Raw genomic sequence first — 27464 nt, 5'->3', positions numbered from 1 at the left:
TTGGGTTGATGTGTGTTGTAGAGACAAATGTATCAGAAGCCGGGCTTTTACTGTGGGCTCGCATGTTAAACAACCAAAGGAGGATTACATAGGCCAGTGGTGAGTCTGGTAATAAACAAAGCTCCAAATCATTAATGCTCTCTTCCCTTATTTGAAATGAAAATGTACACACGAAGGGCAGCAATGTACCCGATTTCTGGGGAAAGCAGCAGGCTCGCTCACCCCTGGGGCTGGGGGCGGGGTCCGGTGAAGAGACTTTTCAGGGACTCAGCATTGCTCAAGCCACTGGGAAACCAACTGGGAAAGGAAATAAGAACACATTGCTAGGGCAACTGGTGAGAAAAATCTATTCCTGCAGCAATGTCTTCCAGCTAATTTAATCTTAAAATAGTTCTGCAACTTGCCACCGAATCCAGAACAGCGTGAATTACTGAAAAGGAAAAAACAGTAGAGGAACGATTGGATAATTTGATGTAAATTACTAAAGATGTTACTTTGCTGAAGAGACTTGACACTATTTTCTTTGCAAAAAAAATTGTTAAATCATGGATATTTTTAAAACAATGCAAATTTGAGTCTTAATATTTGTATCCTTACAAGAAAAAAGCAATGAAGAACTTGGGAAAATGGCTCAGTGTGTAAAAGGCCTGCTAGATGGATAGGTATGAGGACCTCAGTTCCAACCCCCAGTACCCACATAAAAAGGGGGGTGCAGCGGCACACACTGGTGATGGCAGTGCTGCAGGAGTGGGGCAGATGCAGCCAGAGCATTGCAGCTCACTGTAGCTTGGCCAAATGAATGAACTCCAGGTTCAGTAAAAGATTCTGTGTCAATGAGGTGAAAAGTGATAAGGAAGACATCTATTGTTGACTTCACACATAAACAACAACAACAACACACACACACACACACACACACGCACTGAGCTTACACACATGAACATATACATACAATACATTCACAATGGAAAAGCAATGCAAAATTTGAAATCACTTCTATTGTTTCTGTAGTAAACAGAATGAAGACAAAATGACTGTTTTCAAGGGTTTGCAGGGGTGGGTAGGAGCAGTGCTCTGTGAGGCAGGGTGCAGCCTTCTGACACAAAAACTCATGCTGACCCAAGGGCCCATACATGCTGATATATCTCTTTCTACATGGTTATAGGAGATCATAAATAGAAGGGTTAGCAACAACTGCTGCATTTTTGTATGGCTGTAGGAACTTGATCTGATAAGAGAGCCATCAAGGGAATAAAGAAAGAACAGACAAATGGACACACGTACATAAACACTGGGTTCGGGTGGCCTGAGGTCTCTGATGGAGAAATCACAGCACCCTAGTGTGGCTCTTCCTTTCGCCTTGCGGCTCGTGTGTGTAAACGCTGCTCAGGGAGACAAAACACAGGGGTGCTAGGCTATGTTAGTCTCACCACCTTTGGGGTGCCTGGCTCATGGGACATACCGCCGACTCAGACTGGTGACTCGGGGAAGGCAGAATGCAGCTTAAGATGAGAGGGTTCCTACCTGCGTCTCTCAGGGTGAGAAATGGTGCAGGCTGGGGCCAAGGCTGTGGTTCCCAAACTCGTGGGCACCCAGACACCACTGGGAATGGGGAGGAGCTTAGAACATGGCCCATAGGCTTGAGATGAGTCCTGGGATGGGAGAACCTGGCTCAGCTCAGGGTGAGTGTCAGGAGCGCAGAGGGGCCTTCTGCAGGAGACTTAGGCTGTGTAGCTCTGTAACGAAGGCTTCCCCCACAGCATTTCTTGATGAGAGAAACAATCCTTGTTCATTCGAATTGTTTATTCATGGTGAAAAGGGTGCATACAACTTACTCAGGGTGGGCCGGAGGTTAAATACCTTTTGGAGGAAAGAAGGGAAGCTTACTGGCTAAATCCTCTGGTAGCACATCTAGACACCTCATTAGTATGGAGAACTCTGGGCTCTATGGTCATGACCAGTTGTCATGGTCCTCTTGGTGAGATGTCATGGTCACATGCTCCAGAACGGGAATCTGTTTGGGAGCAGATTCAAATGCCTACCATTCTCAATTATGAGAATTGCTGGGTTCCCTTAATCTGCTCCACCTTACCAGTTTTTCTGTCTTGTGACACAGTTCAACTTCCCCGCACCCTGGAAACTCATTGTGCTTATTATATACTGTTGGCTTATTACTTACAGCAGAATAGGGAGGTGGGATTATTACAGATAAACAAGGAGGCAGGGTTTATGGTATCATATGGCTCAATAGGCAGGTTTAACTAATCTCTATAGGGGACCAGTCTCTGTAGGGGACCAGTTTTCAGGCTATAGATAATCATAAGGACAAAGCTATGGTGGACATTTTCTGCACACATTATCAACATTCATACTTGGGTCAAGAGAGAAGATTTGTCATTTGCCTGAGCCTAGTCCGGAGAAGGCTTTGACATTTTCCCATGAGTCCGAGACCTTTGGTCCTGGTATGGTCATGTCCATATCTACAATTCATATCCAGGGTTTCCTCCACTCACCATGAGCAAGTCCAACAGTCTTACATGACTCTAGACCTTAAGTTCTGAAGGCTCTGGGCAGACCTCTGTTTAGTAATATATTCCCACTGATCAGGGGAGCAGGAGTCATCCTCAGATTCTCTAGGGTTCGTTACTACTACCTAACAGAATAAGAACAGGCAGAATCAAGTAGGCATGATCAGCCAGTTTCCATGAGATTGGTAGTGATTTGGTGAGTCATGAACAGAGTTTGAAGGAGAAGTTAGCAGCAGACTACTGTGTTTTCTGAGCTATGCTGTCAACGGTCCAGACTTTAGTACTAAATGGTGGTTGCTGCCCAAAGAGCTCCAGATCAACCTAAATGCTCTTGCTAAATGCAAGAGCAATGACTGAGGAAAGATCCAGTGTACCAGAAAGAACCTTGTAATAACTAGAAGGAATCATGACTATATCTGTATATTCTCACATGCTATAACTGCAAATAAATATTACTTTTTGTTTTCTGTTTCATGAATACTAGTTTCTGCTCTTTCCCCCTTTCACTCTAGGAGAGGCTGGCTGAAATTAGGAATGTATTCATAAGTTGCAAAGTAAGATGATGGATTGCCATGGAGCATGAGTACCATTCCAAAGACTGGAGTGCCTCAGAATTATGTTATAGACGTAGTAAGACGAGAAGACAGGGCTCAGGTTGGGCGCCATGCTGTTGAGAAAGAATAGTTACAATACAATATCGGCAAGAATTCAGGCCCCTTTCATGGAAGGGCTTTACGGTTTATTTAATGCCTTTCTTGGCTCAGGACGAAAAGTATGATAGAATGTGACCCTGTTTTGGGCATTCTTTGACTAACCTCTATGTCTCTGTTTTTTGCCTGCTAACTTATTGGCAGGTCTTTATCATAGACATCATGTCAGCTTAACAAGAAATCAGAAAATATATGAAGTTCAACTTGTTACCGCAGCGAAAGTTTGCAAGAGGAGAAATTAAAACCATGTAAAAATAAAAGACACAGTGAATTAGTAGGTGGGAATCTTTTATTCATCTCTCACTCCTGTTAGTGGAGAAAGAGAATGATAGCATATGAAAATGTGAAATAAACCCAAAAAGAATTGATGATCTTGCTTTCGTTACAATTAAGAAAAGAAGATCACATTCTGAGATTATAGCAATGTAATACAGAGAATGATGGAGGAGTCTCTATCCTTAGAGGATATTACCTTTATAATGCAATGTTCTATGTTATTGAGTAATGAAGCAAGGCTAGGCCTAGAGATGATAAAGATGGGGATAAGAAAGCAGGGAGAAAGGATTATAAAAGTCACTAGAAACTAAGAACTACCCGGCTATCCAGGTTCCTCTTCCACTCAGGAAAGGTCAACTGATAGCGCCAAAGACCTGTAACCGAACTCTTCTTCTTTTGATCTTCTCACCAAGAGGGGTTTAACTGCCGTTCCCTTGATTCATTAGATGCTCACTTCAAAGAGCCCTGAAAAGCACAATATTTGCCTAAACAACTCCCTTGTCTGGGTAAATCTAGACAAAACCCCCAAGGCAATTCATCCTAAATTTCACACATTATTGTCTTTGGCCCGTCAGTGACCTCAGCCTACAATATTGATTGCTGCTTGCCTCCCATTATGAATCCCTCTGATAATCAATCAGTTGACAGGACAGACAGTTATCCAATCTGATGATACTAAAGATACACCAAAACCCAAGAGAAAACCTCACAATTTAGAAGACATGCTATGACTTTTCTATTTACAGACCTTTTCCAAGGAACACAGGAATGACCCACACTTGATCTATGACTTAGGATCCTGAAATGAAGATGGATATACTATTTAGAAACAAGTTAACTCAAAATGATCTATGAAATTAAAAATATGTCTTTGTCCTAACAGGCATTTAATATCTGTGGTATTTGAGTGGACAGGGAACACAGCCATCTCTGATGTCTATTTTTTCAACACAGAAGACTAAAAAGGAAAAGTATCCTTATCAGTAAGAGTGAAGACTGTTTACATACTAGGAATGAAAGATACACAAGATAATGGAATTAAAAATACAGCACTAATAAATACAAAGCTAAAATACAACATACAAAGAACATACTGGTAACACAGTAGCAATGTAGGTACTCCGTTCCAAGCAGGAAGGACCCCATCATGTTTAAGCTAGCCCCACATACTTATGGTACTGGATGCAGAAAGTTCCCATTATTTTTGTTTAAAAATAAATTAACACATGTATAATTACTTTGTGAGAGTATACTGAATAGAAACAGAAAGGAACAGCTAGGTGTGGTGGCCTAGCAGAGGCAGGTGGGTCTCTGAGAGACTGAAGCCAGCCTGGTCTATATAGTAGAACCATGTCAGAAATATATATATATATATATTTCTCTCTCTCTCTCTCTCTCTCTCTCTATATATATATATATATATATATTTCTGACATGGATATACTCTCTCTCTCTCTCTATATATATATATATATAGAGAGAGAGAGAGAGAGAGAGAGAGAGAAGAGAGGAGAGAGGAGGAGTGAGGAGAGAGAAAGAAGAGAAGAGAAGAGGGAAGGAGGAAGAGAGGGAGGCAATCTGAAGAAAAATACTGGGAAACAGACCAATGCCATACTTATGACTGCCAGAAATATTTCACCAGAGAGGAATTTCTAAGAGGTAAAGATTGTGTGTGTGTGTGTGTGTGTGTGTCTGTGTGTGTGTCTGTGTCTGTGTGTGCGCGCGTGCACACACATGTGTGTAAGGGTTATTAAACCATTAAATCCCCTGAAGCTGGAGAAATCGCTCAGCAAGTGAAGACATTTGCCTGGCAAGCCTGTGGACCCAAGTTCAATTCCCATGACCCACCCAAAGGCAGGAAGAGAAGAAGCCCCACAATGCTGCCCCTGGTGGCCACACACATCCTATGACATCTCAGTACCCACCACACTAAAAAACAGATGAAACAAACAAACAAACCTCTGACAGCTTTAAACAAACCAAATGTTCAAGACTGGCAAATAAAAGATTGTCTTGTTTTCTTTACAGTTTAGAACATTAAAACAATGCTTATGAAAGATTTGAAAATATGAGATTTTCAAGGAACATGTTGAACTTTAAAGCCATCCAGCAAGTACATAGACTTTTTAAAAGTATTGTGAAAACATTCTACTGAAATTTAAATGTCAAGAGTAATAGTTCCAAGGGTGGTAATGATGGACAGATTTTTTTCTATCCTTATGATTTCTATGGTTATTTAATGATGGCCATATAACGCTTTTGTAACAAAAACATACATTCTCATTAGTGAAACAGGAAGAGCACTTTTGGAGAACTATACACCAAATAGCTTCCTGAGAACACATCACACTCTGCAGGGTTTTTCTCTCCCTTTGTTCAAGATAGATTTGTACATGCCCAAGTCAGTAAGGCATCACAAAAAAGTACAACTATTTTGTTTGAAACTTGTGAAATCTAAATTAAAATGCTTCTAGTCCATTATCCTCAGTTCTTGATGTTACGATGAAAATAGACTCAATTTGTTAGTATTTGAATCCATTAAAAATTTCCCAAATTAGCCAGACGTGCTGGCATACACCTTTGATCAGGTACTCAAGAAGGAGAAGTGGATGGATCTCTGAATTTGCAGGTCAGCTTGGTCTAAATAGAAGCATCCAGGATGAAAGAGAGAGAGAGAGAGAGAGAGAGAGAGAGAGAGAGAGAGAGACAGAGACAGAGACAGAGAGACAGAGACAGAGAGACAGACAAAAAAGAGACACAGAGAGAGATATCCTGTCTTCAAACAAACACTCCAACATTAAAAGGATTTTAAAGACTTGACATGCAGTATAAGTTCATTAACTTTACTGAACATGTACAAGTCCTTCATATTTTTGAAATTATCTTTGGATGACACTTAAGATGATCCTGGAAAGGATTGATCTAGCATGGGAAGGGAATATAAGGACAGAGAAAAAGGAGGGAGGTGATTGGAGAAGGGATGGAGAGAAGAAGGTTTATGGGACATATGGGGAGGGGGGATCCGGGAAAGGGGAAATCATTTGGAATGTAAACAAAGAATATAGAAAAAAAAAGATAATAATGTTCAGAGTAAATGAGTTAGTATATCTAGGTGCTATATAATTATAAACTTTATTTCAAATTTTTCTATAGCATTTATGATGTTGTATTTATTTCTGGTGGTACATTTAGCTCACAGTATATGAGCTGATTAATACTGGATGATTTCTAGTTGAAGTATGATATAAAATTCTTTCAACATATATGATATATATATATGTTTATATGTGATTTACATATATATGTGTGTAAAATTCATAGTAGACCTGAAAGCATCAAAGTCAGAGAGCCACAATATCAGAGAGTTACGAGTGTTAGCATGCACGTGAAGAAATCCAAACACTTATACAGTGTCAGTGGGAATATAAGCACATGCAGCATCTCGGAAACCAACACAGCATTTCCTCAAAAGGATAAGGATGGAATTACAGTATGGCCTAGGAATCAATTCTACAAGTATGTCAAGGGAAAAGGAAGGGGTGTGCCCACACAGAGACCTGGCATGCCAATGCTCATAGAAGCATTTTTCCTAACAGCTAAAATGGGAAAACAAACCAAGTGCCTACCTTCTTATGAATGGATGGGCAAATTATAGAACAGAATGTCATTTGTCTATAGAGATCATTTGAAGATATTATTCTGATTAAAAGATGCCTATCACAAAAGACCACATATGTAATACATATATATTATATTTATTTGAAATGTCCAAAAAGTAGATTAATGGTTACCTAGTACTAGAGGGGATTGTGTGATACAGTACATGAAAATAAATATAGTTTGGAGTGGGTAGTAAAATATTCTAAAATTAATTGGGATGGTGATTACATTATTGTGAATACACGAGAACAACTGAATATTGCGTTTTTACTGGGATAATTTATGAGGTACATCTCCATAAAGCTTAAAATAAGCTGTCGGTTACCATCTTATATCAGTCACTTGGATTACTCATTATGATAGTTTTCCTGAAGGAAAAAAACCTTGCAGTGAATAAGTGTTTATACTTGTATGAACTATTTTTATATATTTATATAATTTACTGGAGGCAAGGCTATGTACATAATAACACTAACTACAGTCATTTATATTTGCTTCAAGTTGAAACAATTTAAGGGCTCATGTATAATAATGAACTCTAACTACTGTGGTTTATATACATGGTAAAATATTATCAGCCATCATAACTAAAAGCTGTAACTTAAAAAATCATATGGAAACATTAAAAGTTTAAAAGTAATGTCGGGAAGTAGTATTTAAAATATAAAATGAACACACATAAGTCACTTAAACTACCAGTCTCCATGAGATGAATTCAAGTGGTTGGATTATAAAAGATTTTGTTTGCCTTTTTCTTTCTTTTGTAACCCTCTCAATTAAGAAAGATATTGATATTGCTATCGTTTCTTCAAACCGGAAGTAAGCACATCAGTCCAATGAATTTAGAAGGCTCCTTAGATATATCTAATAAAAGAGCATTGGGCACATATGGACAGATGGCAGACAGCAGCAGTATTAGAGGTATCAGGGTCTGCAACAACTCAGCTCATGGAGTGACAGGAACTCATCCTACTTGGACATGTATGGTTTGTTTGGCTTTGTTCTGTTTCACCAAGAACAAGTACCCAGAATTGATGCTCTATCAACAGGAGCTTAAGATACTACCAGGTTTCCCTGAGAGTGCACGTGAATCCAGGGGGAGATGGAGACATGAATGTTGTTTGTTAGGAAGTGAGGTACAGATCTGAGGAGACAGAGGCATTCATAGCAGGGCATCAGAATCTTGAGTCTAATAGCCTTCCTTGGTGTTGATACTGGCCAAAAGCTATAGCTACCAGCTTCCAACTGCCCTCTGCACTGAGAGGAGGAAAGGGCAGGGGGAGAATAGAGAACCTTGGCTAGTGGGCCCGTAATCTCTGTTTTCTTCAGTGTCTCATTGTGGAGGGAAACAGGGACCTGGATACTTATAAATAAGTTCAATGGAAACACTGGCCAGCCCAAGGCCCATCTGCCTCTAAATATGTTAGGTATCAAATGAGGGCTTTGGTTGGTTTGATTTGGATGCCTCAGGCCCAAAGTCTGACCTGTGTATAGTCTGAGAATCTGTTAAGGGAGCATTCGCTTTCTGACCTGTGCTCCTTTGCATGAGTTCAGCTTTAGTGCAGGAACAAGCAAATGTCCAGGACACATTTAATTATTTGTTGTTTTGTGCTTTCTCAGCCTCCGATTCCTTCAGTTGATGATGCATAACTGTGAAATCTGAAGAGCATCTCGATCTGCCCTTTATTCACAAGTTTTTACTTATTTAATTTTAAGGGTATGGTGTTTTGCCTGCATGTATGTCTGTACACCACATGTGAATGTATGGATCAGAATCCAGAAGAAGGCATCAGATCCTCTGGAACAGAAGTTACAGACAATTGCTAGCTGCCATACAGGCCGTGGGAATTGGACCTGTGTCCTCTAGAAGCGCGCTCGGTACACTTATCTCCGGTGCCATCTCCCCAACCCCTGCTTAATTATTACTGAGATCAAATTTGCTTTTACTGAATCTATGGGTGAGTAGAAGGAAAACTGGCTCCAGTGTTCAAGGATGACTGTGGCAGAGAATCACTGGACTTTCCCCCCAGTGTTTCTTTTTTTTTTTATTCGATATAATTTATTTACATTTCAAATGATTTCCCTTTTCTAGCCCCCCACTCCCCGAAAGTCCCATAAGCCCCCTTCCCTTCCCCTGTCCTCCCACCCACCCCTTCCCACTTCCCCGTTCTGGTTTTGCCGAATACTGTTTCACTGAGTCTTTCCAGAACCAGGGGCCACTCCTCCTTTCTTCTTGTACCTCATTTGATGTGTGGATTATGTTTTGGGTATTCCAGTTTTCTAGGTTAATATCCACTTATTAGTGAGTGCATACCATGATTCACCTTTTGAGTCTGGATTACCTCACTTAGTATGATATTCTCTAGCTCCATCCATTTGCCTAAGAATTTCATGAATTCATTGTTTCTAATGGCTGAATAGTACTCCATTGTGTATATATACCACATTTTTTGCATCCACTCTTCTGTTGAGGGATACCTGGGTTCTTTCCAGCATCTGGCAATTATAAATAGGGCTGCTATGAACATAGTAGAGCATGTATCCTTATTACATGGTGGGGAGTCTTCTGGGTATATGCCCAGGAGTGGTATAGCAGGATCTTCTGGAAGTGAGGTGCCCAGTTTTCTGAGGAACCGCCAGACTGCTTTCCAGAGTGGTTGTACCAATTTGCAACCCCACCAGCAGTGGAGGAGTGTTCCTCTTTCTCCATACCCTCTCCAACACCTGCTGTCTCCTGAATTTTTAATCTTAGCCATTCTGACTGGTGTAAGATGAAATCTTAGGGTTGTTTTGATTTGCATTTCCCTAATGACTAATGAAGTTGAGCATTTTTTAAGATGCTTCTCCGCCATCCAAAGTTCTTCAGGTGAGAATTCTTGGTTTAACTCTGTACCCCATTTTTTAATAGGGTTGTTCGGTTTTCTGGAGTCTAACTTCTTGAGTTCTTTATATATATTGGATATTAGCCCTCTATCTGATGTAGGATTGGTGAAGATCTTTTCCCAATTTGTTGGTTGCCGATTTGTCCTCTTGATGGTGTCCTTTGCCTTACAGAAACTTTGTAATTTTATGAGGTCCCATTTGTCAATTCTTGCTCTTAGAGCATACGCTATTGGTGTTCTGTTCAGAAACTTTCTCCCTGTACCGATGTCCTCAATGGTCTTCCCCAGTTTCTTTTCTATTAGCTTCAGAGTGTCAGTGTTTCTTTTTATAAACAATTGACATGCTGTTTTCTCGATGCGCCCTCATATGAACACATGGAGTGGCACACACTATTATAAAACTGCCCTTTTGTAGCAAGTTTGTTTTTCCACAACTTTAACCTCATTCCACCCTTATTCAATTATGAGGCCCGTAGGGACCTCATAATTTTTTTCCTGCCCCAAAGGAAAAAAAAAACCACAAACCCTGTCATCTATGTGTTGATGTACCTTCCTCAAGAGCCCACGTTGAATAGTGGCACCACCTGCTCTGTGTGTTTACTGTTCTCTTCTGTGCAGGAGCCTCTTGAGCAACAACAGCAGCCACAGTAAAGCAGAGCTTTCTTGTGTCGCCTTAGACATGGGGCACTATGCTCTCAGCTTTACCAGTCTTGTAAGATCCTGTGTTTCTGTCCTTTTCCAGGGCATCTCCTGTGGTGCAGTTCACCAAACTTCCACTACATATACTTCAAAGCATAGCCCTCCTTGACAATAAAATTTCCATGGAAAACTGCATCTACTCTTCCCACAAGGGAGGGAAATACCCATCTGTCCACGGCTTAGCTTGGGGATCCCCCTGGGCCTGGCTCCTTGGGTCTAAGTCAAATTCCTTTCCTGGCAGCACTCCATGGTCTCCCAGGCAGGCACCTACTCTGTCCTGGAAGTCCTATAAGATGCTACTTTCAGGGCTCGTCATTCATCTCCACATTCTGCAGAAACAGATGCGTGGCTCTCCACAGCCACATAGTCCGGGCCCATGGGCCTGACTTGGACCTGAGGAAGCCAGGTCCAGGGGGAATCCCTGAGCTAAGCAGTGGGTAGATGGGTATTTCCCTCCCTTGTGGGAAGACACTCAAGTAGCTCGCAACTCTAACACATCCTGGCACAATAACCTCATGACCTGGACACAAGAAACAAACAGACAAACAAAAAATGGGCCTGATGCTTCCTCAATAGTTAGACTTAAATACAGATATACAGAAATCATAAAAATCTGAATATTTGCCCAGACAATATTTCAATCTGTATAAGGACTCTGGATTCCCAGAAGGCCATCTTTGCTATGGGTGGATGCTCCTTGTCTAGAACAAATCATTGTTAGTTTAATCATTTGACTCATCCAGCTGCTTGTGTGTGTGTGTGTGTGCACTAGAATACCACGCAAGCATCAGTCTTTGTCTCATGACAAAGCACCTGGGATTTCCTTCTGTTGCTAGCTGACCAACAATGCACCTTTATAGGAAACAGTCAACAAGTAAATACAGCGTAATGGAGGCTGCAGTGTCCCGGCTGAACTATGAAGTGTGGATTCCTCACTGCTTGACAATGGACAGAACTTAAATGGCCATATAGTACTATAAGTCAAAGACAGAGGAGGATCCCACCTCGGCTGATTAGACCTTAGACTTCTGGAAGGTTTCAGTTTCCCTTCGTATGTTTCCCCCTGAACCCATGTAAAGACAAAGGAAGGAAGGAAAGGCCAGGCATCGTGTTTGTTGCTTCAAATCCCACAACCAGGAAGGAAGAGATAGGAAGTTGCCTGAACTTATTGGAAGTCACCCTTGCCTACTTGGAAAGTTCCAAATCAGTGAGAGGCCCGACCTGCTCACACACACACACACACACACACACACACACACACACACACACTTCTCTCCTGTCTATTCAGTCAAAACGTTGATGAGGCACCAACCAAGTTAAGCACTGGCTTTAAGAAGTCCAATCTCGCCAGGCAGTGGTGGCGCATGCCTTTAATCCCAGCTCTTGGGAGGCAGAGGCAGGTGGATTTCTGAGTTCGAGGCCAACCTGGTCTACAGAGTGAGTGAGTTCCAGGACAGCCAGGGCTACACAGAGAAACCCTGTCTCGAAAAACCAAAAAAAAAAAAAAAAAAAAAAAAAAATGTCCAATCTCTGAAGAGAATGTGATGGCAAAACAACAACCCAAACCAACAAAACAAAGCAAAAACAAACAAAAAACCAAACAAACCAAATGAAAAAATCCAACCCAACCCAACTAACCAAACAAAAAACCCCAAACCAACAATTATCACAATTTAAGTGTGAGAAGAAATCACCACCAACAACAACAAAAAAGTTGAATACCATCTAAAACAAGGGAAGGGAAGGGTAAGAGGGTGAGGACCAGAGAAATAATCCTCTTGGGAAATAACCAGGAACATCACCCATAGTAAAACGTGTGCAGAAGACAACATCTGTGCTACTTGTGTCAGAGAAAGGCAAACCTCATCTCCTCAAGGTCCTGGTGCACATTCCAGATAAGTACGCCATACTTCATGCTCAAGTCATGAAAATATCCTGATGGGAGAGAAACTTGGTTCCTTGCCAGCCTCCCTAACACCCCCACCTCTTTCATCTCCACCTTTTAGATGCAGGTGGTTCTCCCACAGGCCACAGCCATGTGCCCAGCACCTGACAGCACAGCTGTGGAGAGCGTCTGCATCATCTAGTCTGTATCCTGTGGTCTGGCTGCTCTTCCTCATCCTTCCTGCCTTTCCCATTCCCTAGTCTATCCTCACCTGTCATACTGCAGGCATCGGCCGGGCTTTGTTACCGCTTAGGGGTCTCTGTCTAGGTTATTGTGGGTCCTGTTTGTGGTCAGGTGAGTTTATTGACTTTAGCAGTTTCAGGTGACAGCATTTCTCATTAACTTCTATCAGCAGACCCATCTGCATAGTTATTTATTTAACTAGGTTCTCACACAGATCTGCTTATGATAATGATAATTATTCATTATTATTCATTATTATTATTATTAATTATCTGGTAGTTCTGGACTGTGTTAAAGAATTTTCTTGGGATAGATACAGACTATAGTCTCTCATCTTAAAAGGCACTGACACAAAAAGACTAGCTATCTTACCATAAAAAGAAGGGCCCCTAATTTCAGCTCAGCCCTGAGATCTGGTTAAGTACTATTGTTCTCCCGAGCTTCAAAAGTAGCTCCTGTGACTCCCATTTTATGAAGAGAAAGAAATATGAAGACTTTTTTGGGGGGCGGGGTGGAATTGACTTATAGGCCAGGAAATTTAATTTTCTACTTTCTTTTGTATCTGGTTGGAAAAATCTGACTGCTTTCTTTATCTGAATGCTTGCTTCATACTAAGACAAAAAGGTGGAAAATGGCTGTATACAGTTAACATCGAAGAATTAAAACATTGCTGTCCACTCTTAGGTATGCCATCAAACCTCTCCCAGCAAGTGTGCCTGTCACGAAGCAGTGGGGTGAGGGAATCCTTGACTGAAGTCAAGGCATTATTGTAAAATACAAATAGCAAGTGATGCAATATTTATATATATGGTTATCATATAAAATATAGAATAATAGAAACATGTGAGCTTTGATTTCAGAAAGATTACTATCCTAACTTCGGGTAGGTTCTTTACATAATGGAGGGAGTGATATATATATATTATCATTGCCACCTACACAATTTACTACTACACCCAATAAAGCCCAGCAATAAAGTCAATGGACTAAGTAAAAGGAATGGATGATCCTGCAGGAACTAGGATCATCCTATTTGAAATCAGAGTTACTCTCAGAACCAGATACATCATTTACATATCAAAGGCTTATGAATGGTGGAGAACCCACATAATCTAGCTTTAAGCCTATTTCAGTAGTACAGACAGGGACGGGACTTAACCAGTAGAAATTCTGCATAATGAACAAAAAGAGAAAGTGCTTTAGCTACTGAGTGTTGCCAAAAATTGTATCTCCCAACAGCTCTCTCTCAAGAGGCCCTAGCACTGACATTAAAAAAACAACAACAAACAAACAAACAAAGCCAGGTGCCACTACTGGAAGCTATATTCCCTGAGATTCTGGCGATAACAATGATATCCTATTTAACAACATCTCCTCAAGGAAATGAGTGGAACTCAACATGCCTTCCATTAGAAAATCCCAAATAGATGAAAATGTTTGCTCCTTGCATTGCATTAATGGTAGGGAACAGTTCAGAGGTACATATCAAATTAAAAATTATGAAAATTTTTCAGTGATGCCAATTCAGGTATGAATTTCTGATACACCCACATCTACCAAGGAAGGGAGCCGCCTCAGCAAACAGCAGGTTTGTACTATCTCCACAAGACAGAACACACACAGAGATTAGCATCTCTTGAAGGAAGAACCTCTAAAGCAAACAACACTTGCATAACATGCTCAGAGACATGGAAGAAACTGAACCAAGAACAAAAGTCAGGTGTACCCTTCAGTCATATGCCTGCTCCTCACGCAGTCTGGGTCTTTGTAACAAGCTGGTATCAGAGGAAGGGAAAATTAATTTCCCTCATGACCCTAGAGACAAAAATCTTTGTTTTTCCAAATCAAAATAATGATATAGAATTGTCGATTTGCACAAACATTTTCCAAAGCTGATTCCGACCTTCTCATAAGATGAAATACTATGAAGTCCAAGCTAATGCAAATATGCATGCATACTCTCCAAGAAATGCTAAAAGATCACAGAATGTAGTTTGCAAACTTAAAATTATTTGATTTGTTGCCTAATATCCTCCAAAGGAAACTTTAGCATTTTCTGCTTTAATTACTCGTTCCCTAAGCAATTAATCTTAAAGACTTTTCTCATTTGTTTTATTAATATGCGTCCTCATGTTTTATCTACTTCATTTGGAACTATTTGAATGTATTGATCCTCCAAGCACAGAGATTCTCAAGGGCTTACCAACAAGTCCCATAAAAAGATGAGAAAATCAGGACTGTAATGTTGAATAAGCACCAGCATGTGGAAAGAATGAGGTAAAAGAAAATGCTAGTTTTCCCCTTAGGGCTGAACTTAATGTATTGTACATTTTTCATTTCTCCTAGGTAATTTCTCCAGTTTGAATATAAAAATTTTTTATAGAAACACAGTAAAAGCTATGAGAAAATTCTTGTAGAAAAGAAGGAATTGAGAAATTGCTTCACAGTCTAACATTCATTCTAAATACTAGGTTTGAAATGTTGCTACCTGGTTAGCTAAATAATTTAGGTCGATTATATTTTATATTGATATAATATTCTATTATACAGATCTACTTTTAAAAATGGAATAAAACTTTCCTACTTCAAAAACACAAATATTCACATTCTTATTGGAAGAATTTAGGGTGAAAATAATCCTTTATAAAATATAAGCCTTCAAATACCCTTTAAAAAATTAAGGAATCATTAGCTTTGTTTAATATAAACGAAGGGAAATATTAACATTCAGATGGCATTTTACAAAGCTGAGACCAGCAACAGTTCAGAGTTCTAACTGGTGGGCCTCTGAATACAGTTTCCCATGGGAACTGGAAAAGGCCCTAAAAATGAGCAGAGTTTCAATTCTGATTGTCTCAAAGCAAAACAAAACCCCATTCCCCCACCTCAAACCAAATGCAGGCTTTGGAGCTTACCTTCATCTGGGGTTACTGACTGCCTGTGTCGGCACTTCCACACCTTGGAAACTGAAATGGGCTGCCCGTATCTTGGATTATAGCGGTAGCATGCACCTATAGTGCTGAAGGGCGGTGAGCCTGTGGTAAACATGATGGACTCTCAGCACAGCCTGAGAAGAACTGCGTGGAGAAGGTAGCTTCCCCGCTCCATCACAGGAGTGGCTGCTACAGAGCCACCTGGGCAGAGAGCTTATGCCAGGAGGAGTGAGTCAACCTTCCAAGGGCACGGTGGGCAGACAGGTTCCACCACCTCACACTGGGGGTAAGGATAGAAAGCTTTATAGAAACCAGCAGTGCCCTTCAAGAGCGCCCTTTTGTTCTCTTCTGTTGTCAGCAGCCAGCAGAGATCGGCTCAATATACAAGAGATGTTTTCATTTAAATACAGAACTTACAGGTTTTTTTTTTTTTACTTTCACATTTTTAATATCACTCAAAACCAAGTTTTCTTGTTTGAGAGATGAATGTATCTACTATATCTGTTGTCAGAACATGTTAGGAATTTTACTCCTTACCCCAAGTTTTACAGAGTGACCTCCATCACTACATTTAGTGCCGGACATAATCCTGAACTCCGAAAAACCACTGTATAATCACCTTAATGAGACTTTGTGTTTATATTGCGTCTTTTATCTAAAGAGCTCAAAGCGTTTTGCAAAAATATCATATTAAGCTTCGCAACACCCCATTCAGGAATGCTATACTAAAGATTATTATTATTATTATCCATTTTCCCAGATAGGGAAACAGAGAGATTACCAATTACATGATTAAATTTGAGGTCATAGTACTAACTAAAGACAGCATAGCGCAGGCCTCTTGACTCTAATTCCAAGGGCATGTTCCACTGAGTAAGACATCCAGGTCACCATCAGTGCTTAGTGTTTTAAAGACAATCTGTTCTTTTTTTGTACAAGTTTAGACAACAGAAAAGCAAATTAAAATAAATCACATCACAAATTAGGTCACACCTGGAGTCAATTTAATTTTCTTTTCACTCCTCTTTCTGTTTCCAAGGGTCACCACCAACCCCTCTACGGACGGACCTGGCCACAGCTAGTGTTCCTGTGTCGTGTAGAGTGGTCACGTACCCTAGCAAGAAGAGCAGTGCATGCCAAGCACCGTCCCCCATTTCACTTACAGATGATGGTGGTATAGTATCTTACAGAAAAAGTCAAAACTTCCACTGCAAAATAATCCTAACAAGCTTATCTTCCACCCACGATTTGCAAGTTTATCACCCATATTGCAAGTTTATCATGCATATTCATTGAGACTTGAAGCAGAGTTATACAATTTTAAAAAAAAAATGAGTCTATGTTGACACCTCCAGAGATTTGCACTCCTGAACAAAGAGATGTGTGGCTATCCCCAGGCAAGGATACAGATACATTGACTTGGAGCTTCATTTGGCTGTCTCTCCAAATTTGGTAATTTCTCCTCCCCATTGTAATCGGTTAGTTCGCATACAGTCATACTGTTCTTTTAAGTGACTACATTTACATTTCACATACACGTATGGAAATATATAACATTTATGTTATCCTTTCCCATTTTATTTGCCATTCGGGCATTTCTTTTTCTGTCTTAAGAGTTGCAATGAGTGTTTTTGTATGTCTAAATTTGTGGGCTTCTTTAAAAGGTATTTTTATGTTTCCCATTATTACATAATTTAAAGAACGCCTGATTCTAAAGCTTTGTTCTTTCCCATTGCTCTACACAGAGAGGTGCTTATAGCATTGTGACTCTTGCATGGAAATACAATTGTCCCTCCATCCTTATGGTCACTTTGCAGCAGAGGTTTTGCCTTTTTCTGTAAGATGCAACGCTGCTGTCGTGTATATGACCCTGAAAATGTGAAAAGGCGGAAAGTTGCTTGCTACTCAAAAAGAGGCACTGGGTTTGATCTCTAATACCCAAATTAAACTACAACAACAAAATATTTTTTTGAAAGCCAGTGACAATGGGCTGTAATCCCAGGGGAAGTGGAAACAGGTGAATTCCTAAGACTTGCTACCCAATTGGTGACCTCTAAGCTCAGGGAGATCCTGCCTCCCAAAAACAGGGTGGAAAGCAAGTGAAAAAGATAAACAACAACACTGACCATTGACTTCCACAAATGCACACACACACACACACACACACACACACACACACACACAACACACTGCACTTAAATGTGAGCTAGACAACGTTTTCCACAGATAATGGAAAAATGACCAGACCAAGTTTTAAGAACAGTACATACAATCATTTATCTGTGATTTATAGTTAATATTCTCCAAGGATTTAGTTCAACCACAACAAAGTCAAATCTTTCTCTTTTGCAGACAGGATGGTGAGTTCCTCATCTTAGAGGAAAAAATGTGTTTTGCAAATAAGGCCTCAATCCCATGATCAGCCTGAGCATGGGTGTCTTATGACTGGCTGTTTGTACCTCTTCACCACTAAACCAAACCACGTGGGAGATTCATAGTTATATTTAAATCAATAGTGATAGTGTTTTCAATATCCCAGACTGTCTGTAACCTGGAAGGCCAACAGGAAGGTCTTCTTTCCAGTGAGAAAGAACTTTATTTTTACCAAAAAAAAAAAAAATACACGTTTGGAAATCCTATGTCTATCACCTCATTTCCTAATAATTTTATAGTTGGCAAGATAACTTTTTAGTCTGAAAGTCTTAAGCAGCAACAGAAATCAAAAGTCTTAGAGCAGTCTACAGTGAAGCCGCCTTTCATCATTTTTTTTTTCCTATTACTGACTTCATTTATTCATTTACTAACTGCACTTGAAGCAGACCGGGTAAATCGGATACGGTCACTGCTTTCAAACAGCTGAGCAATAGTCAGGGGGAGCAGCCAGAGAAAGGGATGCAGAGCAATGACCCCAAGGTATGGCCAAAGCCTCCTGGGAGCTTCCACAGCTAACTAAACAGTGAACCAAGTTCTGCTCAGCTGACAAAGCAAGCCCTCCCGCCTTCAGTAGAAGGCAGATCAGTAGAGGCCTGATCTGACTTACTCTCCTCCACAAAGCAAATGAGCTAAGAATGCTGCTTTGTTAGTCTTACATAGTCCAATTCCATATATTCCTAATTAAGTGGAAATTTCCCAAAATATTGCTCTATTCTTAATGCTCAATGACTGTGATTTTCAGGGAGAAAGTTGTTTGTAAACCTTGCCGTTCTTTAGCAGTATTCTTCCTGAGAGTATATGTGCTAAGCATGAAGGTGAGGTGGCTTAAATGGGTTTTGTAAAAGTTCTGTTGCTTTTAGGCCTTGCACAGTAGTCTTGTCTTTTCAATGTTCAGCCCACAGACAGTTTCACGCAAAGTTTCTAGGTGTCTTAAGTATATAACTAGCAACAGAATAAACAATCGGGTCAACACCCTGACATCACCTTCTAAATAGTCCCACAAGGTAATGCACTAATGGGCCCTTCTAATGGCCACTGACGTGTGATGAAGAAAAAAAAAGAAAAAGAAACCTTGGTGTCTGTGTCAAATCTACAAATGCTGAGTTTGGTCCTTGCTGGCCTAGTCTACTTCAAGTTTGTTCTTCCAGACAGCTAAAGATACGGCTCTCTTCTGTTCAGACTACTGCCATCATCTGCTTCATAATCTGAAAGGAGAAAGAATTGTTAATATTTCTTATGTGTCAGAAGAGTGGGAGATTGATATGGTCTAGGATTATAATTAATATAAAGGAAGGTTGCATTGATTTACCATGTATTATATGTCAAGCTTTGATCTGAATATTATCTACTTACCTATCATCTATCTATCTATCTATCTATCTATCTATCTACCTATCTATCTATCTATTCATCTATCATCCCTTGTAACTATACTGCTAAGTAATCATTACTAATGTCTCATAAATGAACAGGTAGGCCATAGGGTTTAATGCTTTGACCATGTTCACATAATTCAGTAAGTTTAGAGAAAGTGCACACCCCTTTAACTGAAGCTCAAAAGATGGAATTACCTATAACCTACCTCTTTTCCTTAACTTCAGATAATGACACCTACTTGTCTATTCTGGGACAATTTTCTAAACACTGCCCTTTCTCTCCAGGCTTACAAGCTGGCCTTGCCCTTTCTAGCTTTTTTCCTTGGCTCACTTAGGCATCTGGCTAATCTTTCTGAGCCAAGGCTGGTATCATGCCCCTCCTCAGATCAAAGGCCTTTTATGGCTTTTCATTATCTTTTAAATTAGGTAAACACTCCTATGCATGATGTTCATGTCTCTCTTCAGAATATGGGTTATAGACATGATTAATAAATGCCTATTGAATGACTATATGTTCTTACAAGAACAGTCATAGTGTTGTATCAAGATGCAGTATTGAGATCTTCTAGAGTCTATTAGTCTTAAATTCAACAATATATAAGAAAGATAAAAATTAAAAACAACATTTGTGGATAGGTGATACTATAATGGTTGTTAATCAAACAGAGATAGCTATTTGAGTTCATTTTTATACAACTGTATGACTTTTCCACATATCCTTAGCTTAATATGAAGGTGTACTTCCCTCCAGTTGGCCTGTGGGTCACACTGGGTAGAATCACTCACTTGGAACTCATTATGCTATAATCAAAGTGGCATCTGAAAAATAACACGCCATTAGCTTCTATACCCACAAGTTCCAGTCTTACAGACACAGTTCAGCCAAGGTACCCCAATGTTGTATGCCATCTTGATTAGGACTTCCCCTTATAGAATCAAGATGGTCATTACAGCCTCAGAATTATACCCTTCTAGCTCAGTAAACATTGTTAGAAAGAATGTCCTAGCTGTTCCAGCAAAAGCTAGGGTGAACCCATTACTGAACAGGCCATGAACTCTCCCCTGCCCGATTCTAGATAGTGGAAGATGATCAGCCTTATTCTAACCATATGAAGTGAAATGGATCTTGTGAAGGGAGAGGAGTGCCCTTCTCAGACAGAGGGGTAACATGTGAGTGCAAGGGAAGAAAATATTGGCATTCACTGTGAAAAAAGTCCAGCCGGGACTTTGAGGACACAATCAGCTTCTTGTGGGCCTGTTAGAGCTTCTCCATGCCACTCAGAGATTCTGACCAATGAAGAGGCACCTTGAGAAGATGCTGTCCAGCCCCTACCTGCATGGGTCTGAGCAATGAGGTCTCTCTAAAGTCCTTCTGTGACCCTAATATGCAATCACAGTTGAGAATCCCTGGAGAGGAGACACTTTCTGTCTTCACCATCAGCACGTAGAATATTGATGTTACCGCACATATCTTGTCACCTAATAATTAAATACTGTATGTTCTCCTAGAACAGGAATATGAGAAGCTTGCTATGCTCTTTAGAAACCTGTCTATAAAATATGGAAGGAGAAAGACTAAAATCAGTCAGACCTGAGACACAACAGCAGTCTGTTATCCTACTCATTACATTCTCAAAGAGTAATTCAATACCAAGTGAGATGGTGGAGGGTGCTTGAATTTTATTTTTACACGTTTGCTTTAAACTGGAGAGGGTACCAAATCACGGTGCCATGTTTACAAGGGCAAATCTTGAAATCCTATGTGCTGCTCTCTGCTGAGGCCTTGATGCTGAACTAGAGACAACTCAATGCAGTAACACCCTGAAAGCACACAACACTGCCCGGGGACCACTTGCATCATCATGGTTTTCAGAGAATTTAAGTGGCAGAGTGTCTCGATAGCACTCCCCTCTCTGGAACTGCCTAACACCTCATCAATGACAGTACAACCAGGGAGGACACATGGCACCCCATGTGTAGAGGACCAATAGCAGGTCCAACTTGTCTTTGCTCCAAGTGCTCAGCTTAAGAAGGTCACCTCTCTAAGCCCAAACTTGTCGGCCATACATTGGTGCGATTTCTCAAACACACTCTCATGATGGTGATACAGAGAAAGCTCCAACAGAGGGCAAGCTGGCATCATTTAGTTAAAATAATATTGTCTCCAAAATCTCATCTTGAAGATGGGGGCTAAGGGAAAGGAAGTTAGACTCCTCGTGAACTATAAACAATGACTAGGGCAGCGCACGTGAAGAGTTACTCAGAGCAAGCACCCAGCGGTGTTCCCAAAGTGTAATGTTTGGGGTTCAAATATGCAATTGTCAAATTTTGATCTCTCAACTGCTGCTTTAAAGGGTGAGTTTTGTATGGTGACTGCTTTGTAGAATCAGCCACCATTTCAGGGATGAAGGCTTCCATAACCTTCACACAGGGTTATTTAGCAGCAGATTTATTAATACTAGATGCCTAAATGCCTACCTTCCCAAGCAGGAGGACTTAGTTATTTATATAGCCTGTAGGAGAAAAAAAATGCCAAATTGCTTTCTAAACTATCTCTTTTATGAACTCTTTTTTGTGGTTAAAAGGGCTTTTTTTTTTTGAAGTCACTAAGTTGAGGCTGCTAAGAGATGATGATAGTGATGTGGACCTTGTAATACAGTTCTGTAAATCAGATGAGATTCAGCGGATGAAAGGGCTCTGCTGGTGACAAAGTACTGGGTGAGTGAACGTGACACTTAGCCTGCTTCCCACGTGCAGGTGCCACAGCTGTTGGTGTCAAGGGTTACCCTGGGTCATGTGGAGGCCCATGTCTTCCTATGAAGGCCACATGACCTTCCTATGGTCACTAAGCATCATGTGAGGACACGCAGGGAGTTCTTTTAGATTTCAGAGGAAGAGATGGGCAGCACCACTGTGAAGAGATAGGGATTCCAAGCCTTCATGGACATGGCGGAGCTAAGCAGGCAGGAATCAGGAAAGAACAGTGGACTGGATATTCACTAGAGCAGGGCAGAGTGCCAAAAGGAGAGGAGCCCGGGGCCCAGCGTTTGTGCAGGAAATAGATGTAAGATGGAACTTGGAAAGGAAGGTCTGTGTAGATAGATGACGAAGACAGGCCATCCTTGTCTACTCTCCATATTATCTTCAAACTTCCTGATGGCGTTCCACCGATTTAGTTGAGTGGTCTGGGTAGTTACGTATCCTGCAGTAGATCAGGGAGAAAAGGGGTGAAGGATTGAGAAGTAGGCAGAAAAGAGGAAGCTGCAAAGCCTGGCAAAGTGCCCAGAGTAGAATCGACTTGGCCGACAGGAAGAGGAGGCAATAAACGGGTAGTGTAGGCTGCAGGCAGGTTGGAGCAGAAACCAGGGAGAGAGGGCAGGGACAGACAAATTACTGTAGCAGCTAAATTGCAGGGCCATGAAACTTGAAGGATTCTGGAGCCGACTTCCTGGTGCGTTCTCTGGCTTTGAAACCTTGGGAAGGAAGGAAAACTGATACTCATAAATAACTATGGCAGGAAAACTGTGTATTGGGAGGAGTGTTCACGTGGACTAAAGGCAAGGGGATTCTTGAGAAAGAAAGAACTGGGGCTGGCTGGAGCTGCTGAGGGTTTGCAGGATGCCATTGGGTCTACATGTGTGAGTAAGAGAAGACTACAAGGCAAATGCTGCAGAAAGCCACCAGCATCTGCTGTTATCCAGGCACTGTGTTGGGAGCTGAGATAGGGTCAGACTGACAATAACAAGCAGAGATTTTACATCTTATGTCCAACAGAGAAGATAAGGCCAGACCTTATCTTCTAAGACATTTTTCTCAAACAAAAACAAAACAAACAAAAAACCCAAATCATTATCCAACCATAGATTTCCTTTCCTGTCAGTTTAGAGAAGCCATGCTTAATATTATCCAGATTCAGCATGTACTCTAAGGGCCTGCAACAAACTAGATTCTATCTACACAGGGACCATCTGGTTCACTGCAGTGTCAAGAAATGGATCAGGACAACCATGGATCAGGAGGCTGAAGAAATATCTCAGGCACTTACTGTGCAGACACCAAATGCCTAGACACCAAATGCATTAGACACCAAATGCAGTCGCTAGAAGCACATAGGTCTGGCAGTGGGAAGCACTTGTAACCTCCATGCTGGAGGATCCCTGGGACTTTCTGGTCATCCAGTCTACTTAGCCACTTCAGGCCGAAAAATAGACTCTCTCAAGAAACAAGGTAGCTGGGCAGTGGTGGCGCACGCCTGTAATCCTAGCACTCTGGGAGGCAGAGGCAGGCAGATTTCTGAGTTTGAGGCCAGTCTGGTCTACAGAATGAGTTCCAGGACAGCCAGGGCTATACAGAGAAACCCTGTCTCAAAAAACAAAACAAAACAAAGCAAAAACAAAAAACAAAAAACAAAAACAAAAACAAACAAATCCCCCAAACCAAAAAAGAAACAAAAGAAACAAAAGAAACAAGGTAGGTAGCAGCAGAAGTTGACATCCACCTCCCTCTCCCTCTCAGACATACATGCATTAATTAATTGAAACGAATTTCATTTAATCAAATGAAAAATTAAAAGAAAAGCAAACAAAAGAAGGCTTCGGGTATATTAAAGGTACTTAGCCAAAGTTAACCTAAAATACAAATATTTTCAAATTAAACCTAGCTCCATTCCAACTGAAGTTCCTACTTGAGATAACAAAACCTCCCCTTTTTAGTGATGCTAAATGTGACATTTCATTCCATGTTAGTCTGAGGAACTCATATCAGTACGAGAGAGAGAGAGAGAGAGAGAGAGAGAGAGAGAGAGGGGGGGGGGCATGTGAAGACACGGCTGTGTTTCTGAGGGATCTCATACCCTCCATCACTAGGCAGCCAGGCAGGGGTGGGGAGCGAAGGGTGAGGGGAAGTGTAGGGAAAGCCAAGAAAGGAGAATGAACAGGACAGGAAGAGAGGGAAGAAGGAGGGAGGGAGGGAGAGAGAGAGAGAGAGAGAGTGATACACAGGATAAGAAAGCATGAGGATAATAGTAGAAGGCCCAGATCATCAAGAGACAGAGAGAAAGGGCAGTTAGGGTAGAGGAGAAACAGGGATAAATTAAGAGAAAGAGGAAAAAGAGGTGAGTGCAAGAGAAATAGCATGGGGAAGCAGAAAATAAACAACTTATCCTTCCTAAGAGGAGGAGAAGGAGGAGGAGAAAATTTTACTAATAAAAACAACAAAAGCAACGCCACAATTTCTAACAAGACACCAACCAACTTATGCTCTTATGCTTGCCCATGGCTACTGGCTCTGATTCTGGTCTGCTGATTCCCAAAGGATCTCCACAATTCACTGGTTGTCCATTCATTAATCAGCAAAATCACTGTCTCTAAAAGAAGAATGTGTATTCATGTGACACCTCAAAGTCCATTTGTTAAAAGCCTCAGCCTCCTGGGAGCCGCCACAGGCATTACACAGAGGATGAGGCGTGGTGGTGTTTTGCATAAAGACATATTTTAAAGCTCCATTTGCATAACTGTCAGTGAAGACAGCAATTAGGTGACAACACTGTGTGATTAGCTTCCAAAAATTAGAGGTGAGAATTAAAATCACTCAGTGAAATCTACAAACTCTAGGTCATAAAAAAGTACTTTAAATACAGCTAATGTGTCATTTAAAAAAAAAAAGATAAATAAACCAAATCGAGTTGCAGCAAAACAAACCTGGGGCCCTGGGACCTGGTGGCAGAGAGCCCAACTGATAGCAGCAGGGATCCCCAAATCCTGTGGTGCCCCCACCCATTCAGGAGATACTGCTTCTTTCTTTCTTTGTTTATATATATAATTTTCTATATTCTTTGTTTACATTCCAAATGCTTTCCCCTTTCCCAGTTCCTCCCTACCCATATGTCCCATAAGCCCTCTTCTCTCCATCCATTCTCCAATCACCTCCCTCCCTTTTCTCTGTCCTGGTACTCCCCTACAATGTTGGATCAAGCTTTTTCAGGATCAGGGCCCTCTCCTTCCTTCTTCATGGGAATCATTTGATATGCTAATTGTGTCTTCAGTATTCAGAGCTTCTGAGGTAATTAATATCCACTTATCAGTGATTGCATTCCATGTGTATTCTTTTGTGATTGGGTTACCTCACTTAGGATGATATTTTCCCTATTAAAAATGGGGTACAGAGCAAAACAAAGAAATTTCACCTGAAGAAATTTGGATGGCTGAGAAGCACCTTAAAAAATGCTCAACATCATTGGTCATTAGGGAAATGCAAATCAAAACAACCCTGAGATTTCACCTCACACCAGTCAGAATGGCTAAGATTAAAAATTCAGGAGACAGCAGGTGCTGGCAAGGATGTGGAGAAAAAGGAACACTCCTCCACTGCTGGTGGGATTGAAAGATGGTACAAGCACTCTGGAAATCAGTCTGGCGGTTCCTCAGAAAACTGGGCATGACACTTCAGGAGGACCCAGCTATACCTCCTGGGCATATAACCAGAGGATTCCCCAGCATGCAATAAGGACACATGCTCCACTATGTTCATAGCAGCCTTATTTATAATAGCCAGAAGCTGGAAAGAACCCAGATGTCCCTCAATGAAGGAATGGATACAGAAAATGTGGTATATTTACATAATGGAATACTACTCAGCAATTAAAAACAATGAATTCATGAAATTTTTATGCAAATGGTTGATACTGCTTATTTCAAATGTGCCTTTTAACTGACAGCGTGTTTTTCTGGAGTTTTCTGATGTCTACTTCATGGCATGCACCTTACCCCATATATATGACCTCAGCGAGCTAGCTGCACACCTTCTTCTGCACTGGGTGTGATTTTTTTCTACTTCAGAAGAGACCAGGGCTTGCGGTATATGGAGGGAATGCAGCTATACAGTGGGTATTGGCAAAGCCAGGATAGAATTCCAGGCCTGGCATATTTTTGTAAAATATTAGACTTCCTGAGTTGTTCAGACCTCTGGCTACAAAGAAGTTGACTGGGATCCAGAAAAGTAGGAGGCTGGAATGAAAATATCATGTACTTAATGCATTCATAAGCATTTCAACTATTTCACAACAGATAACAGTACTGTTATGGACTGAACTGTCTTCCCCCTGAATCCCTGTGTTGAAGCCCTAATCTCTCAGAATCAGAGAATAGTGGGGTTATAATGAAATACTTACAGTGTTCCTGAAGCCAAACTGACTAGTGTTCTTGACAAATAAGTGTACTGGGACTCATGGTCTCCATATGTTCAAGTCCACAAAGAGATGGCCACCTCAACAGGTAGTTGTCCACAGTCTAGGAGACAGGCCTGGGTTTTAATTATTAGGGTCAGTGTCCTAAGAAGCCAGTATTGGTTACTGATCCTCAGTACACCAATCAAAAGAGCCAATGTGACCCATTAAAAAGAGGGATAAGGAGATCCAATGATTTCTCCAAGCCTATCCTTGGAGTCCTGGCCTAAGGTACACGTAGCTCAGCAATCCAGGTCAGGTTATAGCCCCACCCCTAAACCCCTGTCAATTTCTAGGCTCTGGGATCCTGCAGTACTGGCTAACAACTCAGAGGTGTATTTGTTTGTTTGTTTGTTTGTTTTCTGTCTTCTTGTACATCTGCATGTAAAAAGAGAGCATCCAATCCCATTATGGATGGTTGGGGGCACCCTGTGGATGCTGGTAACTGAACTCAGGACCTCTGGAAGCATAAGCAGTGGTCTTAACTGCTGAGTCCCAAAATATGCTTTCTAGAGAAAAAAGTTCCCTCTCTGGCTGGAGCTAACTAGGGTTGAGATTTCTGAGATTCCTTGAGATTCTTGGCATATCTTGATTTAACAGTCCAGTTGCCAAATAGA

General features: G+C 41.0%; 1 protein-coding gene across 1 annotated transcript in view; it reads right to left on the bottom strand.

Annotated features, from left to right (window-relative positions):
- LOC127684892 (formin-1-like) overlaps positions 1-27464 on the bottom strand; it is a 75963-nt gene that overhangs the window by 16672 nt on the left and 31827 nt on the right. Inside the window, exon 2 of the mRNA XM_052181675.1 lies at positions 15799-15918. Within this exon, the coding sequence (XP_052037635.1) occupies positions 15799-15918 (120 nt within the window). The remainder of the gene's footprint in view (positions 1-15798; positions 15919-27464) is intronic.

This window comes from Apodemus sylvaticus, chromosome 5, assembly GCF_947179515.1.
Source record: "Apodemus sylvaticus chromosome 5, mApoSyl1.1, whole genome shotgun sequence".
Lineage (NCBI taxonomy): Eukaryota > Metazoa > Chordata > Mammalia > Rodentia > Muridae > Apodemus > Apodemus sylvaticus.
Note: the sequence above shows the minus strand (reverse complement) of the source record. Positions and strands in the feature narration are given on the sequence as shown.